This window comes from Hibiscus syriacus, unplaced genomic scaffold (assembly GCF_006381635.1).
Source record: "Hibiscus syriacus cultivar Baekdansim isolate YM2019G1 unplaced genomic scaffold, ASM638163v2 tig00005377_pilon, whole genome shotgun sequence".
In the NCBI taxonomy this organism is placed as follows: Eukaryota; Viridiplantae; Streptophyta; class Magnoliopsida; order Malvales; family Malvaceae; genus Hibiscus; species Hibiscus syriacus.
The window spans coordinates 1,798,487-1,820,986 of record NW_024062054.1 but is presented as its reverse complement, the minus strand read 5'-3'; the positions used below and the strand labels follow the sequence as shown (position 1 = coordinate 1,820,986).

The 22,500-nt window shown below is 32.7% G+C and overlaps 1 protein-coding gene across 1 annotated transcript; it reads right to left on the bottom strand.

Moving 5' to 3' along the window:
- Positions 1-245: 245 nt before the first annotated feature.
- Positions 246-2,830, bottom strand: LOC120199190 (abscisic acid 8'-hydroxylase CYP707A2-like). The gene is made up of 7 exons (XM_039200363.1): positions 2,625-2,830; positions 2,157-2,475; positions 1,689-2,075; positions 1,427-1,601; positions 938-1,250; positions 442-542; positions 246-402 (listed from the first exon to the last, which is right to left on the bottom strand). Exons 1-6 carry the CDS (start codon positions 2,813-2,815, stop codon positions 449-451), a joined length of 1,479 nt encoding a protein of 492 aa, XP_039056294.1. The 5' UTR covers positions 2,816-2,830; the 3' UTR covers positions 246-402; positions 442-448.
- Positions 2,831-22,500: the final 19,670 nt, after the last annotated feature.

Sequence of the window (22,500 nt, the reverse complement as noted above, 5' to 3'; positions counted from 1 at the left end):
TCGAAGGCATAAACTATGAAATAAATTCATGGATGATTGGAAAGAGAGAAAATACAGGGCATGCCTTTGAAGAGTTTCATTATGTGCCAATATATTGGACTCCAGCTCAATGTAAACCAAAAAGTAAACTCCAGTTATAAAAGAACAAAATCTCATTAATCCATATATGTAAATATAATTTTGCCTTCGGACTTCATTTATAAATTAATAAAATTACAGAAGGCACTCCTTTATTTTTTTCCCCCCAATTCTTGTTCTTTTTTTCTATGAGTTGAGAAAAGAATAAACAGAAATTCCCTTTCTTTATGTTTTGTTTTGAGAACCTTCTCCTGTACAGATGGGGCGCTTTCTCCATTTTTGTATTTATAATCCCAAGTTTCTCTTGGAACTGCCTTTTGCATTATTGGCTTCAAAATCAATAATCATCCCATCTATGCCTGCTCTAATCCTACGATTTCCTGATCAATCTGATGGGCAAACCATTCTGAGGAAGAGCGAAAGGACCATATTGAATCCCACTATTTGAACCCACCATTGACCACCTGCAATATATTCATGTCAGAAAAGGGAGTCATGTTGGATAGTTCTGTGATACAACCTAAGATTTAAGGCTAAAATATAACATAAATGGGGTCCAATAGAAAATATGATAAAAAAAAGGTATAACATTTTAAATTAGATGTAACTTAAAATGTTATTTTTTTCGTAATATTTTCGATTATGAGTTAAAATGTTACCTTCTTAGTTTACAACAAAAAAATGTAACGAAGTAAGTAATATTTTAGGTTAAGTCCAACCTAAAATATTATATTTTCCCCTTTTTTTTAACCGTAAATAGAGTGTTTTCTTTTAGACTTTCGTAGTCATGTTTTCCCCCATTAATAGAAACAGGCAGAGCATAAATTAAAACAGGAAACACTTGAACAAATTAAATTACCTGTACTTTGTGGTCAGATGATGGAGAAAGATGAGGATTTCCAGCTTGGCTAACTCATTCCCCGGGCATGAATGGGTTCCATTGCCAAATGGCATAAACGTATTGGGTTTCGGAACAACCTGTTCAATTATTGAGCAAATGTGTGCTTTAGGTGCTTGACAACGATTATATATTGGATGAAAACAACAAAACTGTGCAAAGTTTACCTCAAATCTTGAGGGGTCGAACTTTTCGGGATCCGGGAAGATCTCTGGGCTGTGATGAATGTTTCTAAAAAGTGGTAAAACTTTCCATCCCTTTGGTATTAGATACCCTGAAGAAAACATGTCAGGCTATTAGCACCAAAACAATAAAATAAAATTACACTAACGGCAAGAAATTTGAATTTTTTTTCTATTAGTTATTTATTTTATTGATATTTTTTCTCCTAAAATTTTATTTGTCAGTATAAAAAAATTGTGTTATTCACTTATATGGGGTGCAACTCACCTTCATATTCAACATCCTCCACTGCTTCTCTGAAGGTAAAAGATAAAATTGAAGCAACCCTAAGTGTCTCTTGAATCACCCTTGAAGTAATTGGCATCTTCTTGGTATCAGCCCAGCTCAGGCATTGTTCCTCACCACATTTCTCCTTTTCTCTAATTATTGCCTCTTGTTCATCCTGTAATACCACAAAACCAAGTCACTCACTCAATATTATGGGAACACTATAGGACAATACATACATATATATTTATGATAATCTTACCGTGACGGCCTTAAGAACGCTGGGGTTGTCACCGAGGTACTTAATTATCCATGTGAGTACGCTCGCAGTCGTGTCGCGAGCGGCGAAGATTACACCGATGACGTTGTCAGCGATTTGTTGGTCGGAGAGGCATTCTTTATCACCCATGAAAGAACCCAACAAGTCATTATGTTCCATTTTCATCTGCCTCCTGGTCGATATGATTTTGGCCAGGATCCGAGCAAGCTCTTTCCTCGCTTTCATCGATTTGTTGAAGAATGTACCGGGGACATTAATGGGCATCGAGTTATACCCTTGCTCTAGAATGTAGTAGCATCTCTTCAGATCTCCTCTGTACAGAACTTCTTCCTCCCCGAGTATCGATAGCAAAGCAACATTGAACGTATACTGCAAAAATTCCACATATCAATAAACACAAACAGGGGAAAACGAAACAGAGGAGTTTTTTTTTTTTTGGAAGAATCTTACTGTTTTCATTTCTTGGAAAGTGGTGATCAACCGCCCTTGGAGCGAGTGGAGAGAGTGTTGGGCAATGGATTCGATGTTGGAGATGATGGATTTGATGGATTCGGGCATGAAGGCACGGAGGACGAGCCTCCTTAATTGGGTATGGTACTGTCCTTGGCTGAAGAAGATGGCTTGTTTGCCCAACATCCTCTCTTTGCTGGCTGGGAAAGTGGGCTTGAACAGATGAGCTTTGGTGACCAGCACGAATTTAGCAGCTTCGGGGCTGGAAATCATCACGCACGGACATCCCAGTATATGGGTCTTGAATACGGAGCCATACCTATAAGTAAAAAAACCAAAGCATACATTACACTACACTACATGATTACATGGGGAAGACACGGATTTAAATAGGTGTCTGCTACTGTAACAGTGCCAGCAGACTTCAGACGCAATTTAAATATTTGATTGGTTAGAATGACTCAGCACCTCTTTTGCTTGGAAGCGAAGAAGACGTTTGGGTTTTGGGAGTAGAGGTGGAAGGTTTCGCCGACATACGGCCAACCCATGGTGCCTGGTGGGAGGGGCAATCGGCGGTTGTTCGATTGGATGAATTTTTTAAGGAAGACGAAAACGAAGAGAAGGGAAGCGAATAAGGGAAGCAAGAAATGGAGTTCCATGTTGTTTAATGGAGTGATGAAGGAATGAGGAAAACAAGCGAAGGAACATTGGGTATATATAGGAGATGGGGAGGAAGGGGGGGTTTGAAATACAGCTTGAATTCTCCCAACACGCACTGCAGCTCATTTATGTTTTTCTAGTTCTGGTTAGTGGTATTACCATACAAGGGTCTGGCACGTGCCAAGACATATGCACAATGCCAAAAGGAGCCTTTGACCACAACTCTAAAGGATTTTTAAAATCAATTGGCTTTGCCTTTAACTCGCATCTAAAACATGAAAACGTCCCTTGAACAACACTAAAGGAGAGTTCTAAGTGGATCTGTCCGTACTCTCTTGCTTTGCTTATAACAGATTCTACCTCTTATGCCAAACCAGTCAACTCCCACCATATTTGTCACATTTTTTTCACATAACATCTGTGGATCTCAAGTTTAAGGAGATAGAGATTTATAAAAATTTTAAGGTAAATTATGCATTTAGTATTTAAATTATCAATTTTAGTCTGTTTTAATATCTAAATTTTTAATTTATTAAAATCATATCTAACGTTTAGTTTTTATTTCATTTTAGTACTCCACCATTAAAAACTTAACGCGTTTAGAACCTAAACTATCAATTTTGTCCGTTTTAATACTTAAACTTTTAATTTTTTTCAAAACTTATCCTTAAATTTTGAACGAGATACTAAAACGAAACAAAAACAACGATAGGGTAATGAAATGAAATAAAAAATAAATTTTAGCTATGGTTTTGAAAAAATTAAAAATTTAGATACTAAAATAGACAAAACTGATAGTTTAAGTACTAAACAAGTAATTTACCCAAAAATTTTAAGAAGTTGAATTCAATATTTTATAACTAAAAAGTATTTTTGAATTATAAATTTTTAAAATAGTTAAAATTATAAATAGGGATGGGGTGGGTCGGGCTAGTGTTTTGGTTGCCCGACCCCAACCCGAATATATATATAAAATCCAACCCCACCTTATTCATGTGAATTTTAAGTTTTTTTCCTCCCTTGCCCCTGTTTTTAGACTAAAAACCGACCCCAACGCGATTCGATTAAAATATTTTAAAATAATTATTTATTATATTTTAAATAATAAATTTATATATATTTTTATAATATTTTTATATTTTTAATAATTAAATAATATATTTTAATAATATAAAAAAATTCTTAAAAGATTAAATATAATATATATAAGTAAAAATTAACCGGATCGGGTCCGTGATTTTTCACCTTAAATCAGATCCCGTCCCTTCCCAAAGTTATATAACTCGTCCCAAGCCCCAAAAGTTTAAAAAAATGCTCCTATAGGGTCGGGCCGGGTCGAAACCCATTGAGTTCGGGTATTTTGACCATCCCTAATTATAATTTCTACAAAATAATATTTCTAGAGAATCTTTTTTTTTTTTGAAAGAAAATGAGCCTTATTAAAAACCACTTATACAAACACAAGGTTGGGTACCTATAAGGGGAAAGGAGTGCCTAAAGATCTATTAATCATCCGAGTAACAAATCATGTTTTACATCTTAAGTAATAAACTACGGAATAACTGCCTCAAAGAAATAGGAAGCATTGCAATCAAGAGCTCTTTGAGCTAACTAACATATATAGGGTCTATTTGTTTCCCTGTAATGTATTTTTCGGAAAATGTTTTCCTCATTTTCTAATATTTTGTTGGCAGAAAACAGATGGTCAATGTAATTCATTTTCTCGATCAACTGAATTTTCTTTACATTTTCTTATAAAAATAACTTACGATCTTAACTTTCATAAGTTATTTTACAAACTATTCATTACAAAAGTATTTACACTCAAAATATTATTATTTTATATATTTAATAGTAATATATTATTTTAGTATCATTTTAATAAAAATATTGATTATTAAAATATATTTATTGATAATTTTAATAATATTATATTATATTTTCTAATGTTATAATTATATTATTATAATATATAATATTATACTTTTATTTTAATAATATATAATAAATTATTAATAAATTTAATATATTGGACCACTAGAGGCAAACATCACTAGTACCGCAAAATCAGAATCTACGTACCCTGTAACTCCATTTATAGTTCATCCAAACTATAAGCAAACATCAGTAGTACCGCAAAGATATCTGAAAATATATTGGACTATTTTCCAATGTTCTTTATTAGGATCCACCATGTATCTACTCACTAAATTGACTACGCACGTTAAGTTCTGACACATACAAACAATAACATATATTAGAGATCCCATTGCACTAGAATATGGAACACGTGACATGTACTCTACCTCCACATCTAATTTTGGTGAATAGTCTGATGAAAGTATAAAGTGAGCTGGCAACAGAGTGCTCACAGGCTTCGTACTCTGCATATTAAACCTACAAAGATTTTTTTCAATGTACCCTTTTTGATTTAGGTACAATTTATTTACTTTTCTATCTCTTCTAATTTCCATTTGGAGTATCTTCTTTGCAAGACCTAGATTTTTCATATCAGACTCCTTATTAAGTGGGTCTTCACCTCTCTAATCTTTTCTTTATTATTCGCAATTATCAACATATCATGAACATAAATAAACATAAATATAGGCGAACCATTTTGATCCTTTTTGAAGTAAACACGACTATCAAATTTACTTTGCTTAAACTCAAGAGTAATCATAAAAGAATCAAACCTCTTATACAATGTTCGGGCGACTACTTAAGTCCATAAAGAGATTTCTTTAGTGAATAGATATGATCCTATTTTCCAAAGACCATGAAACCCTTCGGCTACTTCATTTAAATGTCTTCTTCAAGTTTGTCATGCAAGAATGTCGTTTTCACATCTAGCTGCTTAATCTCAAGGTCTCGCATAACAACTATTTCAAGAAAAGCTCTAATAGAACTATGTTTTACCATTGAAGAAAAACATCATTAAAGTCATTTTCTGGGATTTGGCTGAACTGTATCTTGGTTTTTTAACTCCCGGAATTCCTTCATTTTTTGTACACCTACTTACACTCGCTTTCCACTGGGAAGTTTCACTATATTATATGTATCATTCTTGTGAAGTGAATATATTTCCTCGTACATTACGATCAGTCACTTGTCTGAGTCTTTGTAGCTAACAACCTCTGGATATAATGATGGCTCTTGGTTCGCATCAATATCTTCTGTAACACTCAGAGCGTACACGATTAGATCATCTTCCACATACCTTTGTACTCACTTGATTTTTATTTTGGGTCTATGTCGTGCAATTGATGATGATATATTAGACTATTACTAAGGAGTTCTATTCTCTGTGAGTGTGTTAAGCACGTGATTCTTGTAAATTCTTGGTAGTTTCATTAAGGGATAATCTTTGCAACATAACATATTCATCAAATATAACTATCTTTCTAGTTTCGGGACACCACAATTTAAAGCTTTTTACTCCAAATATATATATCATATAAAGATACACTTTATGTATCTAGGCTCCATTTTACTATTGTTTACATGATCCTACGTAGGACAACCAAATATCTTCAAATCAGAATAATCTACAGGCTTACCAGACCATATTTCTTGCGAAGTCTTTTTATCAATGGCCATGGACAAAGACATGCTAATAAAAAATATGCTAGTGAAGCCATTTCAACCCAAAATATCTTCGATAAACCAATATTGGAGAGCATGCAGCGAACCTTCTCTATTATTTTTTATTCATCCGCTGAGCAACGTCATTTTGTTGTGGCGTATGACAGATCGTTAGGTGTCTCACAATCCATTCTTTATTGTATAACTTATTAAATTCCTCAGAGAAACACTAAGCCATTATCAGTACGTACACGTTTAACTTGCCTTCTAGTCTACTTCTCAATCATCGTCTTCCAGTTCTTAAATGTGGTCATCACATCACTTTTTTTCTTCATAAGAACGACCAAACGTTTCTAGAATAGTCATCAATGATTATCAACATGTAGTTTGTACTTCCATGAGATGATACTTTAGATGGTCTCTATAGTTCAAAAATAAACGTAGTTTAAGATACATTTCGTATTATGAATCTGCTTGGTAAAGTGGATTCTCCTATGTTTTCCAAATAAGCAATGTTCACAAAACTCTAGCCTTCAAATTTCTTGACCATCAAGGATATAACACCCATAACCCGTATATAGATTATAGATGTTACCCGAATTTCTAAAACCATTTTATCATTTTAAAAGCGATTTAAAATTTATTTTCTTAAATTGGTAACTGATATTATAAAAATATTATATCATATGAATTATGCTTCATTTTAACAAATTTAATTCAAAAGATTTTTTTATGAATAATACCGTGAACAGTGAGGGTATCGGTACCCCTGAAGCATTCTGGAAATTTATACTTTGACCATCAAACTTTCAAAAGTTACATTTTGGTCACTAACCAAAATTTGGGGTATTACAAAAGAGACCACTCCTACTCAACTCTGACATGTCAAGTTCGCTCATATGCCCATACGCATATGCCAAAGCTTGGTTACATCTTTCATTGACAGTGCAAATGATACAACAATATCATCACCAGTAACCGTAAAACCCTAGAGAACGTACAACCTTCCATTCTTTTTCTCCCCCTTCATCACAACAAGTGAACCCTTGCTAAACTTCAAAACTCCGCCTTCAATAGAGTACTTATACCCTTTTGTGTCGAGAGAACTTAACGAGATTAGATTACGCTTCAAATTTTGAACGTGACAAGCTTCACTCAGGGTTCTGATAATGCCATCATGCATCTTAGCTTTGACACTACCAATTCCTATAATCTTACAGGATGTCTTATTAATACATGTTGACACAACTTTATAGGTCAAAAACAAATTGTGATTGGGCCACATGTGATAGGTATGCCCAAAGTCAAGGATCAACTCCTCGCTCGCCTTCTCATTGTCGTCGGAAGCCACTAGGAGTATGCACTCAACATCTTCTGCAACATTCGCAAAGTTAGATCTCTTTGCAAATTTTTTCAGCCTTTCTATTTGTTTTATTCTGCAACTTGTAACACTATGTTTTAATATGACCTTTATTTTTACAAAATCGATAAGTTTTACCTCAGTTAGATGATTTTGAGTTGTCTTTTCTTTTACTACTAGAAGAATGCTCACCTTTTCTTCCACGGTCTAAGCTAGTCAATCCATGCACCACGAAACCCTCTGCTTGGGGCTCGAAACCATATACAATATGATTTATCTTATCAAACGAGTACATGCCATTGTTCACCTTTTCAAGAGTGAGTGTTTCGTGACTGTACAAGATTGTCTATGAAAGATTAGTTGGAAGGGGGCAATGAACATAAAAGGATCAATCCTAAATCTTCTTTATCATACTTCACTTCTAAAGTCTCTAGATCAGAGACAGTTTCTTTGAATGCGTCCAGGTGTTCTTCAAGAGACGAACCTTCCATCAACTTGAGAGAATAAAGATGTTGCTTTAGGTGCAACTTGTTGGTTAATGACTTCTACATGCAAAGTTGCTCTAATTTCGCCTACAGAGAAGCAATTATCTGCTCCTTTAACACATCTTGCAAAATTTGATTTGATAAGTGTACGCAAATTTCAAAATGGGTTTTAAGACCTTACACTTTTCCTCATTCATCCATTGTGTTACCAACTTCTCATCAAAATCTTTTATTGCACCATCTATATCTAATTGTGCAATAACATCCCTAATTTTCACATGTTGTTTCGATCCAATAGCGGAATATTATACTTCATTGTTGCTATAATCTTGAACTCAAAGTTCTGATACCAATTTGTTATAATATCAAAACGATTATCGGTAAAAAATAAACACAATCGAAAAAGAAAAATAAAGAACACCAAAATTTACGTGAAAAACCCAAAAGGGAAATACACTAGTGGAAAATAAGAATTTTTCTAATATGAAAGATGAAAATACAAGAAAAAATTGGAGAAAGAAAAACTTGATATCTACTTAAAATATATTTTCTACATAAAAGAAAAAAATAAAATTTTTACTTCTAACCAAATTAGGTTTTTATACTCTTCCTAATTAATGTAACTAATTTGTGTCACTTTAAATTTGAGTCAAGCTCTAACGGTTGCAAATGACTAAATAAGATTATGAACATATATTATCTTATAAGAATAATTAAAAAGATGTAAATAATAATCCTTATATTTATGGTTTTAAAAAAATAATAAATATAAAAAATCTTACAAATTCCAAGATGACGAGTGTTAATACTTTTTGCACATTTAATTAAATACATCCCAAATTTGTCTTAGCTGAATGTTATGTCTTTATTTGTTTTTGAACTCTATTAATGATAAGCAGCATACATACAATGAGTTGTAGTAGGACACGTGCCATTAACCCTATAAAGAGTTGAGTTGTCAAAGTCAATTACCAAATTGTACAGGATTTGACTATTGTATATGCTTATAAAATTTATAACATTTTCTTTATTTTATAATTATTACATATTATTGTTAATAATTATGTATTTGCTTATATGCAATGAATTTCCCAACCGGTGACTTTCTCTGACGAAGCCACCTGTTCAAACACTGCAATTCCCATATAAAACAACTTGACCAAAAGTAATTATAATCTACGAAGGGACATATTTTAATGGCTGACTTTTTTTTTTCATTTTCTATTATAGATAAGGTTGGGTTATTTTCAAAACACAAGCCTTCTCCATAGGAAGCTAGTCATCCTTAGCTAATCCTATCCCCAAATAAATGTATATTATATGTACCTAAGTACATATGATTTTATACGAATTATACGATCTTGGTCGAGAGATGGTTTTTATCCTTAAAAATCTTGAGTTCAAGACACGATGTTTGTAAAGATGTTTAAGTATTTACTGTTAAATTGTTGAATCTTTCGAATATATACTACTTTATAATAATCCATACTAATAAAATATATATGTGATTTTGATCCTATATGATATCCATTAAAACATTAAGGGTTTTTTGCTGATTGTAGAAAAAGCATAACAAGAGATTATAATATAATATAATATAATATAATATAATATAATATAATATAATATAATATAATATAATATAATATAATATAATATAATATAATATAATATAATATAATATAATATAATATAATATAATATAATATAATATAATATAATATAATATAATATAATATAATATAATATAATATAATTCTTAAATCACACCTCCATTGAGTTGAGATTTATATACACAGATGAAACTGGAATTTAATTACTTTTAATAAACCATGGTGATCCCGCAATAGCAGTGAAAAAAGCAAATCAAAATCTACCTTTGTACACTTGATATGGCTACCGTATTTCACTTTCCTTGGAATATCCATTCTTCAAGTCATCCCCCCTTGTCTCTTTTCCTTCCGTGGGCAAGTGGCAAGTGGCAAGTGACAAGTGGGCAAGCACACTATATCTTATTATTATCATATTATATTTTGTTTAATACATTCATCCAATGCACAAGTGGTTCCTTTGTTTAATTCCCTTTGTTTTGCCCTTAATTTCACACCAATATTAACGTCTATAAAACCTGTTTTCTTTTATATTGCATGATGAAAACAAAACGAGTAATATGAATTATATTACAATAGATAAAAAGCAAATTAATATACGCTACCTCCTATACCACTAATTTAGCTTTTTCCCCCATAATTTTTACCTATTTAGACCTTTAAGTTTTGATTTATTTTAATTTTTTCTTTCCCATTTTTTATTATTAATTATACTTTGCCTTCTTGAACTAGATTTTTGGTTCCATCCTTGCAGTCGTTTAAGTTGGACGTTAACCTATTGATTGAGATGCGATAAAATTATTTTAAAAGATATATTTTTAGTCATTCGACGTACCTGACCCAATAATCGATGACGACTCCAAATTTATTTTTTCAAATCCTAATTTTTAAATTAAGTTAGGTCGACTCCCATCTAGTCATAAAAAACTTAAGGACCATTCTAACAATCATTTTACATATTATCAATGAACAAAAAAAAAAGGTATTGTCAATATCCATAATATAAATTTAATTTTAAAAATATTTGATGATAATTCATTAATCGACTCGTGAACATGATAATTTGAGAGGAGGATGCATACACCTAGGTACTTGTTTTGGGGAACAGCAATATAAACGTAGGTTTTTATTAGGCCGGAATGAATGATGATGTAGCAATAATTGGATTCTTTGCACTATTCTCATAAAACATGGTACACTGGCAGAGACGGCATTTTTTGGAATTGGATTATTAGAAAAGAAAGGCACATTGTAACACTAATTGTCTGCCAACATAATTTCTGTCTCTCTCATCTCCTCAATTTTAACAACATTTATTCTTTAGAACCAAAAATAGAAGAGAATATAAGCAAAATACAATGCATGATTCTGACAACCCTTACCACTTTCATGCAGAAAAACATGATGAAAATAAAGTCGTTCAATTAAAACCAGTGGATGACATATTTACCTTTATGCATTAATTGAGAGAATCTGCATTCATGCATCATTCCAATTTGGCTAAGTTAAAGCAAAACTGAAAAAGTTTACAAAGGCTAAATTCAAGGACCGACACGGGATTTTGCATAGGAAGTGTGAAGTTCAAAAATTTTAGTAAGAGATAAATTTATAAAATTTTAAGAGATGAAAATAAATTAATAAAATATATAAAAATATATAAAATATATGATATTTTTAATTTTTCAGGAGAGAATAATTTGTTATCAAAAGATAAGATAACGTAGGTTATGCTTGAGAGGGAAAATCTAATATATAAATCGAATATATTATATTTTCTCTCTCAATCATAAACACTATATTTTCTATGTAGTTCCAAAACAATGTTTATGCTTGAGAGAGAAAATCCAATATATAAAACTCAGTTGCAAACTGTATGTGCTATATATATCAGATTATATATATATATCAGATTTTTCTCTAAATCATAACCTAGTCTTTTCTGTAAATCCATCAAAATTTAGTATATTTAATAAAAATATTTAATATTGATTATTTAAACTTTAATTTATATAAATCTATTTATTTTAATAAATATATTCTATTTAAGATTACGATTTTTGGTAATAAAAAAAAATTCATATTGTATAGGGACTGTTTGGCGTGGTCCAATTCGGTTTGTGTGTGTTTATTTTTTGACAAAATCCTCTCGATAAAATATTATTAATGAATGTTTATATTTTATCATTATTAGTTGTTACAAAATATTTAATATGATTTATGACAAGTAAAATAGTGTTTATGATAGTTAATAATTTTGAAACTTCTATCGGATCTTCTACCATTTCTCTTATTTTAAGCTTATAAACAGAGAGCTCATTTAAGTTTTTTTTGTATCAAACATGAATTCTCTAAAAAATATTTTCACTCTCAAAAGCTCTCTAGCCTCTTCCAAGTTCTGTTTCTTAGAGGAGAGAAATATCACCTAAGTCCACTCCATTTTTTGGTTGTACGAAATTTAGAAAGTCGTGCTAACCTCGAGGGGTCATTAGTCCATTGTAACGACAATAAAAAAAAATAACATCTTTAGTGATCATTTAATTTTGACATTAAAAATTTTTGTCACAAAAAGTAGATTATTTGATACAAAATTTATTTTTATCACTTTTGAAATGTGTAATTGTAACTTATTTCTATTTGGTCACTCTTTAGATAATAGTTGTGATAAATTTAAAGTACATCACAAGTAACTCGTCACTAATAGTGGTTTATTGTGATAAAAGTAAATTGTCATTATCAATTAGTCACTAATAAAATGCTCGAATTGACATCAATTTATTTTTCACGAGAAAAATTGTAATAGTGACAACATATTAAGTAGTCATTATAATTATTCATAATTGTGACGAAAGCATTTTGTCACTAGTCTTAGTTGGTGATTTGTGACGGCAATTGTTTTTGTCACTATTGAAGTGAACAATTGTTTCCTATTTCTATTTAGTCACTAATAAAATGTTTGAATTAGCACCAATTGTTTTCACGAGAAACGATGTATTATAACATATTAAGTGTGAAGATACTAATTTTTTCATCCATTTATTTTTATTTTTATTATTATATATTATTATTATTAAATAAATAATATAAGCCCAATAACAATAACCCAGACCCGGTTTACAAGCCCGATCAGCTAGCCCAACAACAACCCTAAAATACAACTAGGGTTTACATCCCATGCACCCAGTTGCCGCTTCTATCAACCGTTGGATCTCAGATCCAACGGTCCACAGGATACCAGCATGAAGCCCTAGGGTTCATAACCCTAGGTTATCATTCAACCGCCGTTGCTTCCAGAATGGCCACGTCGCTGTTTCCCTTGCTGCCACCGCTTCACCAGAACACTCCAGAAGATCCAGCTGCCCCTCCACGTTGCAACTCTATGGTGAGTCACCACCATAGTCCGGTGACTCACCAAAGAGCCCCTTTTTGGACTGGTCCGAGGCCATCACCATGGTGGCTATAAAGCCACCAAACCTGCAAAAGAGAAAAAGAGAGGACGGAGGAAGGAACCTGAGAGCAAGCAAACAACCAACGGAGACAGCACCACCAACAACCACCAAGCACTATACGAACCAATATACAAAAAAAAGAACCAGCAAAAGAGAAAAGAGAACAGAAGCTTACCGAGGAAACTACATAATCATCGGAGCCTTCCACGCGTCCTCACACTCTGCCGGAGAGATGAAAAATCGAAGGTAGTAATCATATATTTACTACGTTTGGTGGGATTTTAGGTTAAAACAACCTCAAAACAAGTTTTAGGACTTTAAGATCTATATGTTGGGTAGGTTAGAAAAATTCACGGTGGCCGGCGGTGACGATAGGCGCCAGAATTTGACCGTCGGCCGGTGACCGGCCAACCTCCGGTGGGAGGTTTTAGAGAGAAGACAGAGCCTCTCTCTCTAAGAAAAGAAAAAAATAGGAAAAATAAAGGAGATGGCCCTTGAAGCTGATTATTTGAGTATTTAAATACCCTCTCCCAAACGATGCCGTTTTGAGGGAGGGTGTTTCTGTAATTAAGGGGTAAACCCCTTCCGTAGTGTTCCATGTTTGTAATCTTTACAAAATAGTCACTACAAGTTATTTTTATTTATTTTAATTTGGTAGTTGAATTTTAATATATTATGTTTTAGTCATTAATCAATAAATATATATATATTTATAGTAAATAACTATATTAGTCCCTCATAATTTTATTTATTCTTATTTTAATCACTGAGTAATAATTAGGGTTAATTACACTATTAGTTTTTATATTTTTATATTACTTCAAATAAGGGCCTTTAGTTTAGATATTTTATATTTTAATCACTAATTATTTTTACTATAAGTTTTTTTATTTTATTATTTACACCTATTGTTTTAATTTTATTTATTTTAGTCATTGTTTATTTATATTTTAATGTTATATGTTTATTTTTAATATATTTAATTATTATTATTATTATTATTTATTCATATAAATATATATAATAAATAATATTATTTATTTTATTTGTTTTCTATTAAAATCCTATTTATAAATTACTTTTAAATTATTTTAATCATGTTTTAATATTTATTTTTCAATATTAAAAAAGGGCAGTCTTAAAGCAACTGGATGTCCATTTTCTGATATTTTTAAATAAATAAATATCTTACTTATATATATATTTTTAATTATTTTCAGATAAATGTTTTACTAATATTTATTTATTTTTTAATATTAAGAAAAGAGTTGTCTTAAAGCACATAGAAGTCTTTTCCTGATATTTCTAAATAAATAAATATCTTATTTATAATATATATATATATATATTAATATATTTTCTTAAAAATTATACTAATAAATTTGAAATAACAGGATTATGAATTAAATATTTTTAAATTTTTAAATTTCCAGTAATAGAGACAATTTATAATTAATGAGTACCAATTTTGGGCGTTGTGGGGGTGCTAATCCTTCCCCAAACGTAACCGATCACGAATCCCTTTTTATCTATTAAAAAGAACGAATTTTTGGTTAAACGCAGACAGGTTTATCTTTTAAATGATGTTTTCTTAAAAACTCTTTTAAAAGATAATTTTTAGGTATTCGAGTCGATGGTGACTCCCAAAACATTTTTTAAAATCAAAATCATTTTTATTCACTTTACCTTCCCGCCAAGTAAAAATTCGTGCCCGGGCGAAAAACGGTTACGACAGCTTGACGACTCCGCTGGGGAACTTGGTCAAGCTTTTAAAATCAATTATAAATTGTCTCTATAAATTAGAAATAAAAAATTCGTATGTATTTAATTTATAATTCTTTTCTTTCAAATTTTTTTATTTATTACTTATGGTTTTCATAATATTTTTATTCTTCTTTATTAATTGTTTTTATTTTATTTTCAGTTAATAAATTTCATTTTTATTTGTTTGTCAAAGGTTTTAATATTTCTCCTCGCACACAACACGTTTATTGCATAACATAAGTTTTATAATCAAGCTTGTCCCTTTTAAGTGGGAGTGAAAGCGACGTCTTCGTGAGAATTTATTCTCCGTGTCAGACCTAGCAAGTAGCTTTCGGGGTTCATGCTCTATGTCTTTATGGAAATTTATTCTCCGTGTCAGGCATAGAGAAATGTGTCCCATCGAATTGAACTCGATCCACTTAAGTCTGTAATAGACTAGCATGAGGGTTGGCAGCCCAAGAAGGGCACTACCAAGGACAATTTGGGTACCTTTACTCTTAGAACCGAAACCCTGCATATAATGAACCCTAGAAATTCTCCTGATCTAAGACTGTACTGAACCTCTGTCCGTAGGTGTACACAAAGGAGATATAAGCTCTAGTTTTTAATTTTATTTTCTTTTTCTGAATAAATGCATGCGAACTAGAAATCATGCAGTTAGGTTAATCTTTCCAAACAAAGCATGGAACTAGAAAGCATGAGGTTAGGATTTATACCTTGATAGATAGAAATTTTTTTCTTTCCATTAATTGGTACTAACCAATTTATTTGTTTCCTTTCTCATTTTTTTTGATCTAATTTGTTTATATTGATTTCTTTCGTTTGCATTGCATGATCATAGCATAATCAAAAGTTGTTGACTTGAAAGACTGTTCATCAATTGGAAAGAAATCGTAAATGGACCAAAAGTTTTATGATCAAACAAAATATGATGTGGCCAAGGAAAGACATCCTGAGGAAACTCTGAGGATAGAAACGAGCAATGCACATAGAGATCCTGTTATATTAATACCAAAAGTACTCCACAAAGATCCTGCCAGATTGATACCAAAATCAGTCTATGGTAAGAGTATCAGTCAGGGTATTCAGAATAAATGTGGTTTTTATGAAGCTCAAGTATGTTATTTGAAGAATCAAAATAAAAAATTGAGCACAAAAGTGGAAACCATGCATGAAGATTTCTAGAAGATCAGTCAAGCCCTTCAAAATGATGGCATAGGAAACACCCCTGAAGAGTGGATAACAAGGGTCACCAAACTGAAAAAGAACTACAACATATATGAATATCTTGTCCAATAACTTCTTGAACACAAAAGTTCTCTTACAAGGGAAAATGAGCAACTCCGAGAACTGATACGGAAGATGAAAGAGAGTATCACGGAAGAAGCTGCAGTCCAGACAAGCAATATGACCTATAAGCTGTTAGACTAACTTGTCTTTAGAGAAGAAAATGGAAAAATATTCCCATATATGTAAAGTTTTGTTGAAGTTAAGACTGAAAGCTGTCTCCTATATGTAAAGTTTTGTTTGATGCACGAAAACTTTTGTGTTCAATGAAATCTGTTCTAAGATGATCACTCTTGAGTAACACCTTTTCATACATGCATTTACATTTTACATCTTTGCATTTGCATTTTCATTTGCATCTTTTCATTTTTTATGTTTGTATTTACATTTTCATTTTGGCATTTGTATCTTTGCATAGTTACCTATAGTTTCAAACTTACATCATGTATTAAAACTTTTATTCATTAAAATAAGGATTTTAACCGAAGTGATCTTGGTTCTTCCTTGTAGCAAGAACGCTTAGCACGACACAAGAAAAAATGTCTAAAGAAACTGAGGATAGACTAGCCAAATTTGAGATAGAGCAAAAAGAGAGGCAAGAAGAATTGAGGAACAAGTTGGCACAAATTGAAGCTAATATCACAAATTCTCATATTGATCTACTGAACAATATGAAAGAAATAATCGAGAAGCACCAGACCTCTGGAAAGAGTCTTGTTAAAAACCCTAAAAATCCTCTAGGTGATACACATGTTCACATTCCTGAGCACACTTTTGTACATCATGAAATCCAATAACTAGTTCACTTCACTGTTAAGAACCTACAATTTCAGGTTGGAGTGTCGTTCCCCACTGATTGTCCTACTGCTTATGAATTGAAGCCAGATGAGTTTTGTACTGATAATAAGGTCATTGATTCCAAAAAACTCATCCAACAACTGAAAAATGTAGAAGAGGTGATAGAATCTAGAGAGACGGTTGAGTAATTTGATGGGTTTGATTCCAAAGAGCTAAGTTTGGTCCCCGACTTAGTTCTCCCACCAAAGTTCAATGTTCCAGATTTTGAGAAGTATAATGGGACCACATGCCCTTCATATCATATCACTATGTACTGTCGTCGTATGACTGGCTATTTGGAGAATGAAAAGTTGTTAATCCACTATTTCCAAGACAGTTTATCTGGGACTGCATCCAAATGGTATAATCAGCTAAAACGTACTCAAATATGTTCTTGGAAAGACTTAGCTCAAGCTTTTCTGGATCAATACAAGCACATGGCTGATATGGCCCCTGATCGAACAATATTGCAAAACTTTAATATGAAGTGCAATGAAAGCTTTCGACAATATTCACAACGATGCTTCTCAAGTACATCCACCATTGACTGAAAGGGAGTTCACAACTTTGTTCATCAGTACATTAAAATTTCCTTATATTAATCACATGATAGGGGTTGCCACTAATAATTTCTCTGACGTCATCATGAATGGATAAATGATCGAGATAGCTATCAAGAATGGCAAGATAAGAGGCTCTGACAATACTGACGTCGAGAATGAAGCTGAGATTAATACAGTGAGGTATTGTTCAGTTAACATGGTACCAAACCTTATAGAGTGATCAAGAAGAAAAAAGAATGTGCAGGGTTTTCAATTTCATCCATTCCACTGTTCGAGTGAAAACTTGCATCCAAAAATGCTCTCAGCCAGATTAGCTACTCTACGACTTGTTCAATCACAGTGGCCTCCAAATGAGAATTGGACCTATAAGGAGGTTCCATGGATAAATCAGACTGGAATTCCAAATTGTTCAGCTAAGGTTCCTAATAACCTTGAGGGAAGTTTCCAAGATCCTTTAGAGCAAGAAATTCAAAAATGCAAGGTAAAAAGGGTTAAGGTTCAATCCTCAGAAATTGTTGCTTCAACAGAGACTAATGTGACCAAATCCTACGAAGAATATCGAGCGCAAGAAAATGGGACAAGAAATCAAAAGGCTCCCATGGATGTAATTCGAGATTGGCCCATAGGTCTAAGAAAGAATGAGGCATATATAACCTAGAAGACACCTCAGATACCTATATCAGATTTTCTGAAAACCAGTAAGGCAAGGGGAAACATAAGGAGTTTGGTTAATACTACTCCAGTTGTAGCTGAAATGAGCATCCAGAATCCCCTCGATCACAAGAGAACATTTTGTCGTTTAGAACGATCAAGGAAAGTGATAATCTCTCAAGCGAGAAAAACTCTGAAGGTGTTTCAAGAATCTATCTCAGATCTATACCCTCATTTGGTTAAAGGCCAATACATTACACCAAGATTGGTGAAAGTGGCATCAAATCCTTATGCCCATTGCTATGATCAAAATAGTTTATGTAATTTTCACCTGGGAGTATCTGGCATTCAACAGGGAATTGTTGGTCACTGTTAAAAGAAATAGAGACACTCGTTGACATGAGAGTCTTGACACAAGAAATTATCAAGAAATGGGGGGAGGAAAATAAAGGAGAAAATCCTGGGCCAAGTACACACCCAACATTCAAGGAATGATGAGGCATGATAGATAAAACAAGTGGAAGTTGTTATCTACCACTATAGTACTTTCTATTTTCAGCATCTTGTTTGAACATGTTTTTTGTTCCTTTCTCCGCTTTTTGTGCAATAAATAAACTTGTGTTACTTTTATGGTTATGAGCAAGGAATTGAATTTTAATCTTGAAATTTTTGAGTACCAAGTAAATTAAATATTCTTTTAATAGTTATATATCTTTGGCAAGTGGTAAAATTATATCTTTCATATCCCATCCAACACCAATTACTTAACCCTTACCAAAACCAAATCCTGACACTACAATTATCTGAGACTCTGAAGAAATGTTTCTACCTCTTTTTGAGACACTAACTCTAGTTGTTTACTTTCTTGGGTAGAGTTGATTAGTTTATGATACTACCTTCCACCACATACATGACTTCAAAATTCACACATTTGTCCTTCCAAATACAAAACCATCATAAACCAAAAGACCTCAAAAGAACCAAACTTTCAATTATCCGTGAATCTTCCTACAAGAAGAGATGAGATGAGGCATCATGGACCAACATATCAAAGATAATTTCGAGTGATTGGGGCATACTCAAAGAAGAATAAAAAAAGATTGATTTTGATAAATATATCATGCATTAATTGTTTTCATTTAAATAAAGATTAATCTTGAATATTCATCCCCCTGGGGATACCTCTTTTTCAAAGGCTTCTTAGTATAAGATGACAAATAACATTGTTTCATTTATCCTTTCAAATATATGTATATATATATCCCTTGTTGTCCCCTTTTGAGCCTATAATATATTTTTCTGATTCAACCTTAACCAAGGATCACCCTCCACATTGGGGGGCAAGAAGAAGGATATCTGCTCACAGGAATAAAGATTGTCAATTACGAAGGCAAATCGTCATGAAATGAAGAGAGTTTTGATACCACAAGGTAGATCAAATATGAAGTGCTTGAAGATCAATCCATTCAAGAATAAAAAAATAATTTCTAAAATGTAAGAGGAAAAAGAGGTTCTCAAAGCAATTGAAGTCCTATACTCATTTATCGAAAAAAGAAAAAAAGAAAAAAAAAGAAGAAAAATTTTGAATCAAGATGGGTGACTCATTGAGCCTCAAGTTACAAGGTTGATCAAGTACAATTAGTTCAAAGATTCATATTCAACAAGAAGCGTAAGAAATAATAAAGATGAATGAATCTTATGGAAAACCCCAGCAAAGCAGATCCAAGTCAAGCAATGCAAGATTAAAGGCATCAAAATGAATTGATCCTTGGTTCAATTACCCTTAAACACTTGTTTCGGCCTTTTTATCCCTTTCTTTCATAATCCTGAGCCCTGGCCTACGTTACATACCTGAAAAGTTCATTCTAATCATACATGGATTTCTATGTGAAAGAGACATATCTTTAGTTTTCATTCCGCCTCTCAAGATTGATTTTTATTTGCAAAAATTGGTTTTTAAAATCTTTAATGCATGATATGAAAAATGATAAAAGGGGAGTTCAAGATGTAAATTTTTAAATAACATCTTGAAACCAAAGAAGGATTCGAGTTGAAAACCTGAAAAGGCGGCTCGAATATTAAATGGTGCAACAAAGACATAAGAGACGATCTTAAGCTCTTAATGAAGCACCACACATCCCAAAGATGTTCCTGATAGTCTGGAAACAAGATGTATCTCTACGAGATGAGCATAAAAATGAGAAGTATCTCTACAAGATAAGCATAACAATCATTTCTTCAAGTCAATGGAAACCCAAAGAGACATATATGTTGGATTAACCTGAGAGACCTTACTTTACCAGAATCAACCTACACCTTAAATCAGTCAATAATTTTGACACTTGCCATAGGACTATGATTTTTGAATGATTTAAAAGTGTAGTTGATTTATTTGATATTCATTAATTTCATGTCTTATGATTTGATTCTATTGTGAACCTGTAATAGGCAATACTTTACAAAATTTCTGTCATTCTTCGATAAAGAAAGGAGAAAAAACATTTTCAAACAGGACAGTCTCAAATGAGAAAAGTCCTTGAAGCAAGTTGATGCTTATTCTACTTCTATTGTAGAAAAAAAAAGTGATGCCAAAATGATGAAGCATTTCACATTCTTGAAAGAAAGTGGTCCAAAAAGCCAGAAAGTCTGGAGAATTGAACTTGTAATGCCCTTTCTTTCGACATTATCATCAACTCGTCAAGAATGATTACCTTGTGCTAAAGGGACATACTGAAAGCCCATTTCAACTAAACCTTTCCATGGTTCGGGAAGAATGGGATATGGAGGTGTCTATCTTGAAGCAGTATAAGAGACAATCACTGCAGCAGTCATTTCAAGAAAAGACACCAACAAAAATCCTTGAATTAATCCCAGTGATGTTTATTTCTTCCAGTAAGGTTACATTGGATGCCACCGAAAACAAGGTCGAATTCACTAAGTCTACTCATCAATTGCTCCAACCGATCATCATTCAGTTCTTGCAGATTTGCTTTCAAAGGTATGCCAAGACAATAGAAGGCAACCTCTGCATCACTTATCCCAGAGAAAAGAGACAAGACATTGATACTACTGGGGAACATGTCTCTAGCAGATCCTTCTCCTTATATATGGTTTTTAGGGAAACCTAGAAGTATTTCCACCTCATCAGGTTCAAGTGGAACAACATTATTCCTTTCAACCCATACCAGATTCCATTTTCGGCACTCATCAAGAACATACTTCTGGACACTCGAAGGCGGTTCATCGTCATAAGCTTCAAGAGCCTTACGGATCCTTTCTGTCAATTTGGCACTTCCCGTACATGTTTGTAAACAGTTCAACTTTGTTCTTGGATCCCAAGAAGGTCATCATTCTTTGTCAATGGAAAATCATTATGTATGGTGCGTAGAGGAAATGAAATAAAAGGAAATCTGTTCTCAATTGGCAGATTATGAATATAGCCCTTTTCCGTGCAACAACACAAAAATACTTCGAATCTACAAATTCTGGCTCTACATCGTATACGTACCGTGACATTTCGGTCCAAACACCAACTGGAGTAAGTGCCACATTCTCGTAGTAGAAATAAGGAGACACAATAACATCTTCTGGAAGTATTCTTTGAGTTATCTGATCTGGTTTGGTAGGAATCCCAAAACCAATCATTGGATTTAGAAGATGAACTGCATGATCGTCTTCATTAAGAAGCTTCTTTTCTAGCTTCCTCTGCTTCTTCTTTTTCAAAAAAAAAAATCATAGCATGAGTTTCGCCTTTTCTTGTAATTGGAGTTATTGCATAAAGGCTTCCTATCTTCTACCGGAAGAAGTGCGTCAGTAGCCTTAGCCATTTGAGCAGCACATATAAAATCTGTCGACTCTGCAATTGATGAATACAGACCAAATCTCTCCATGGCTATTGAAGCTTCAGCCTCTGAGTGCCCCATTTTCGTCAAGTATAACAGTTTATTCTCCTCATCAGAATCATAATTCAGGATTTCCTCGGTGTCAGAAGAACTATCAATATCTGTGAAATCATCCTGAAAGATCGCTTCATAATCAGATGAGTAGTTATCAGAATCAACATGTTGCATGGGTGTGGACTTTTCAAGAACCTGTATCA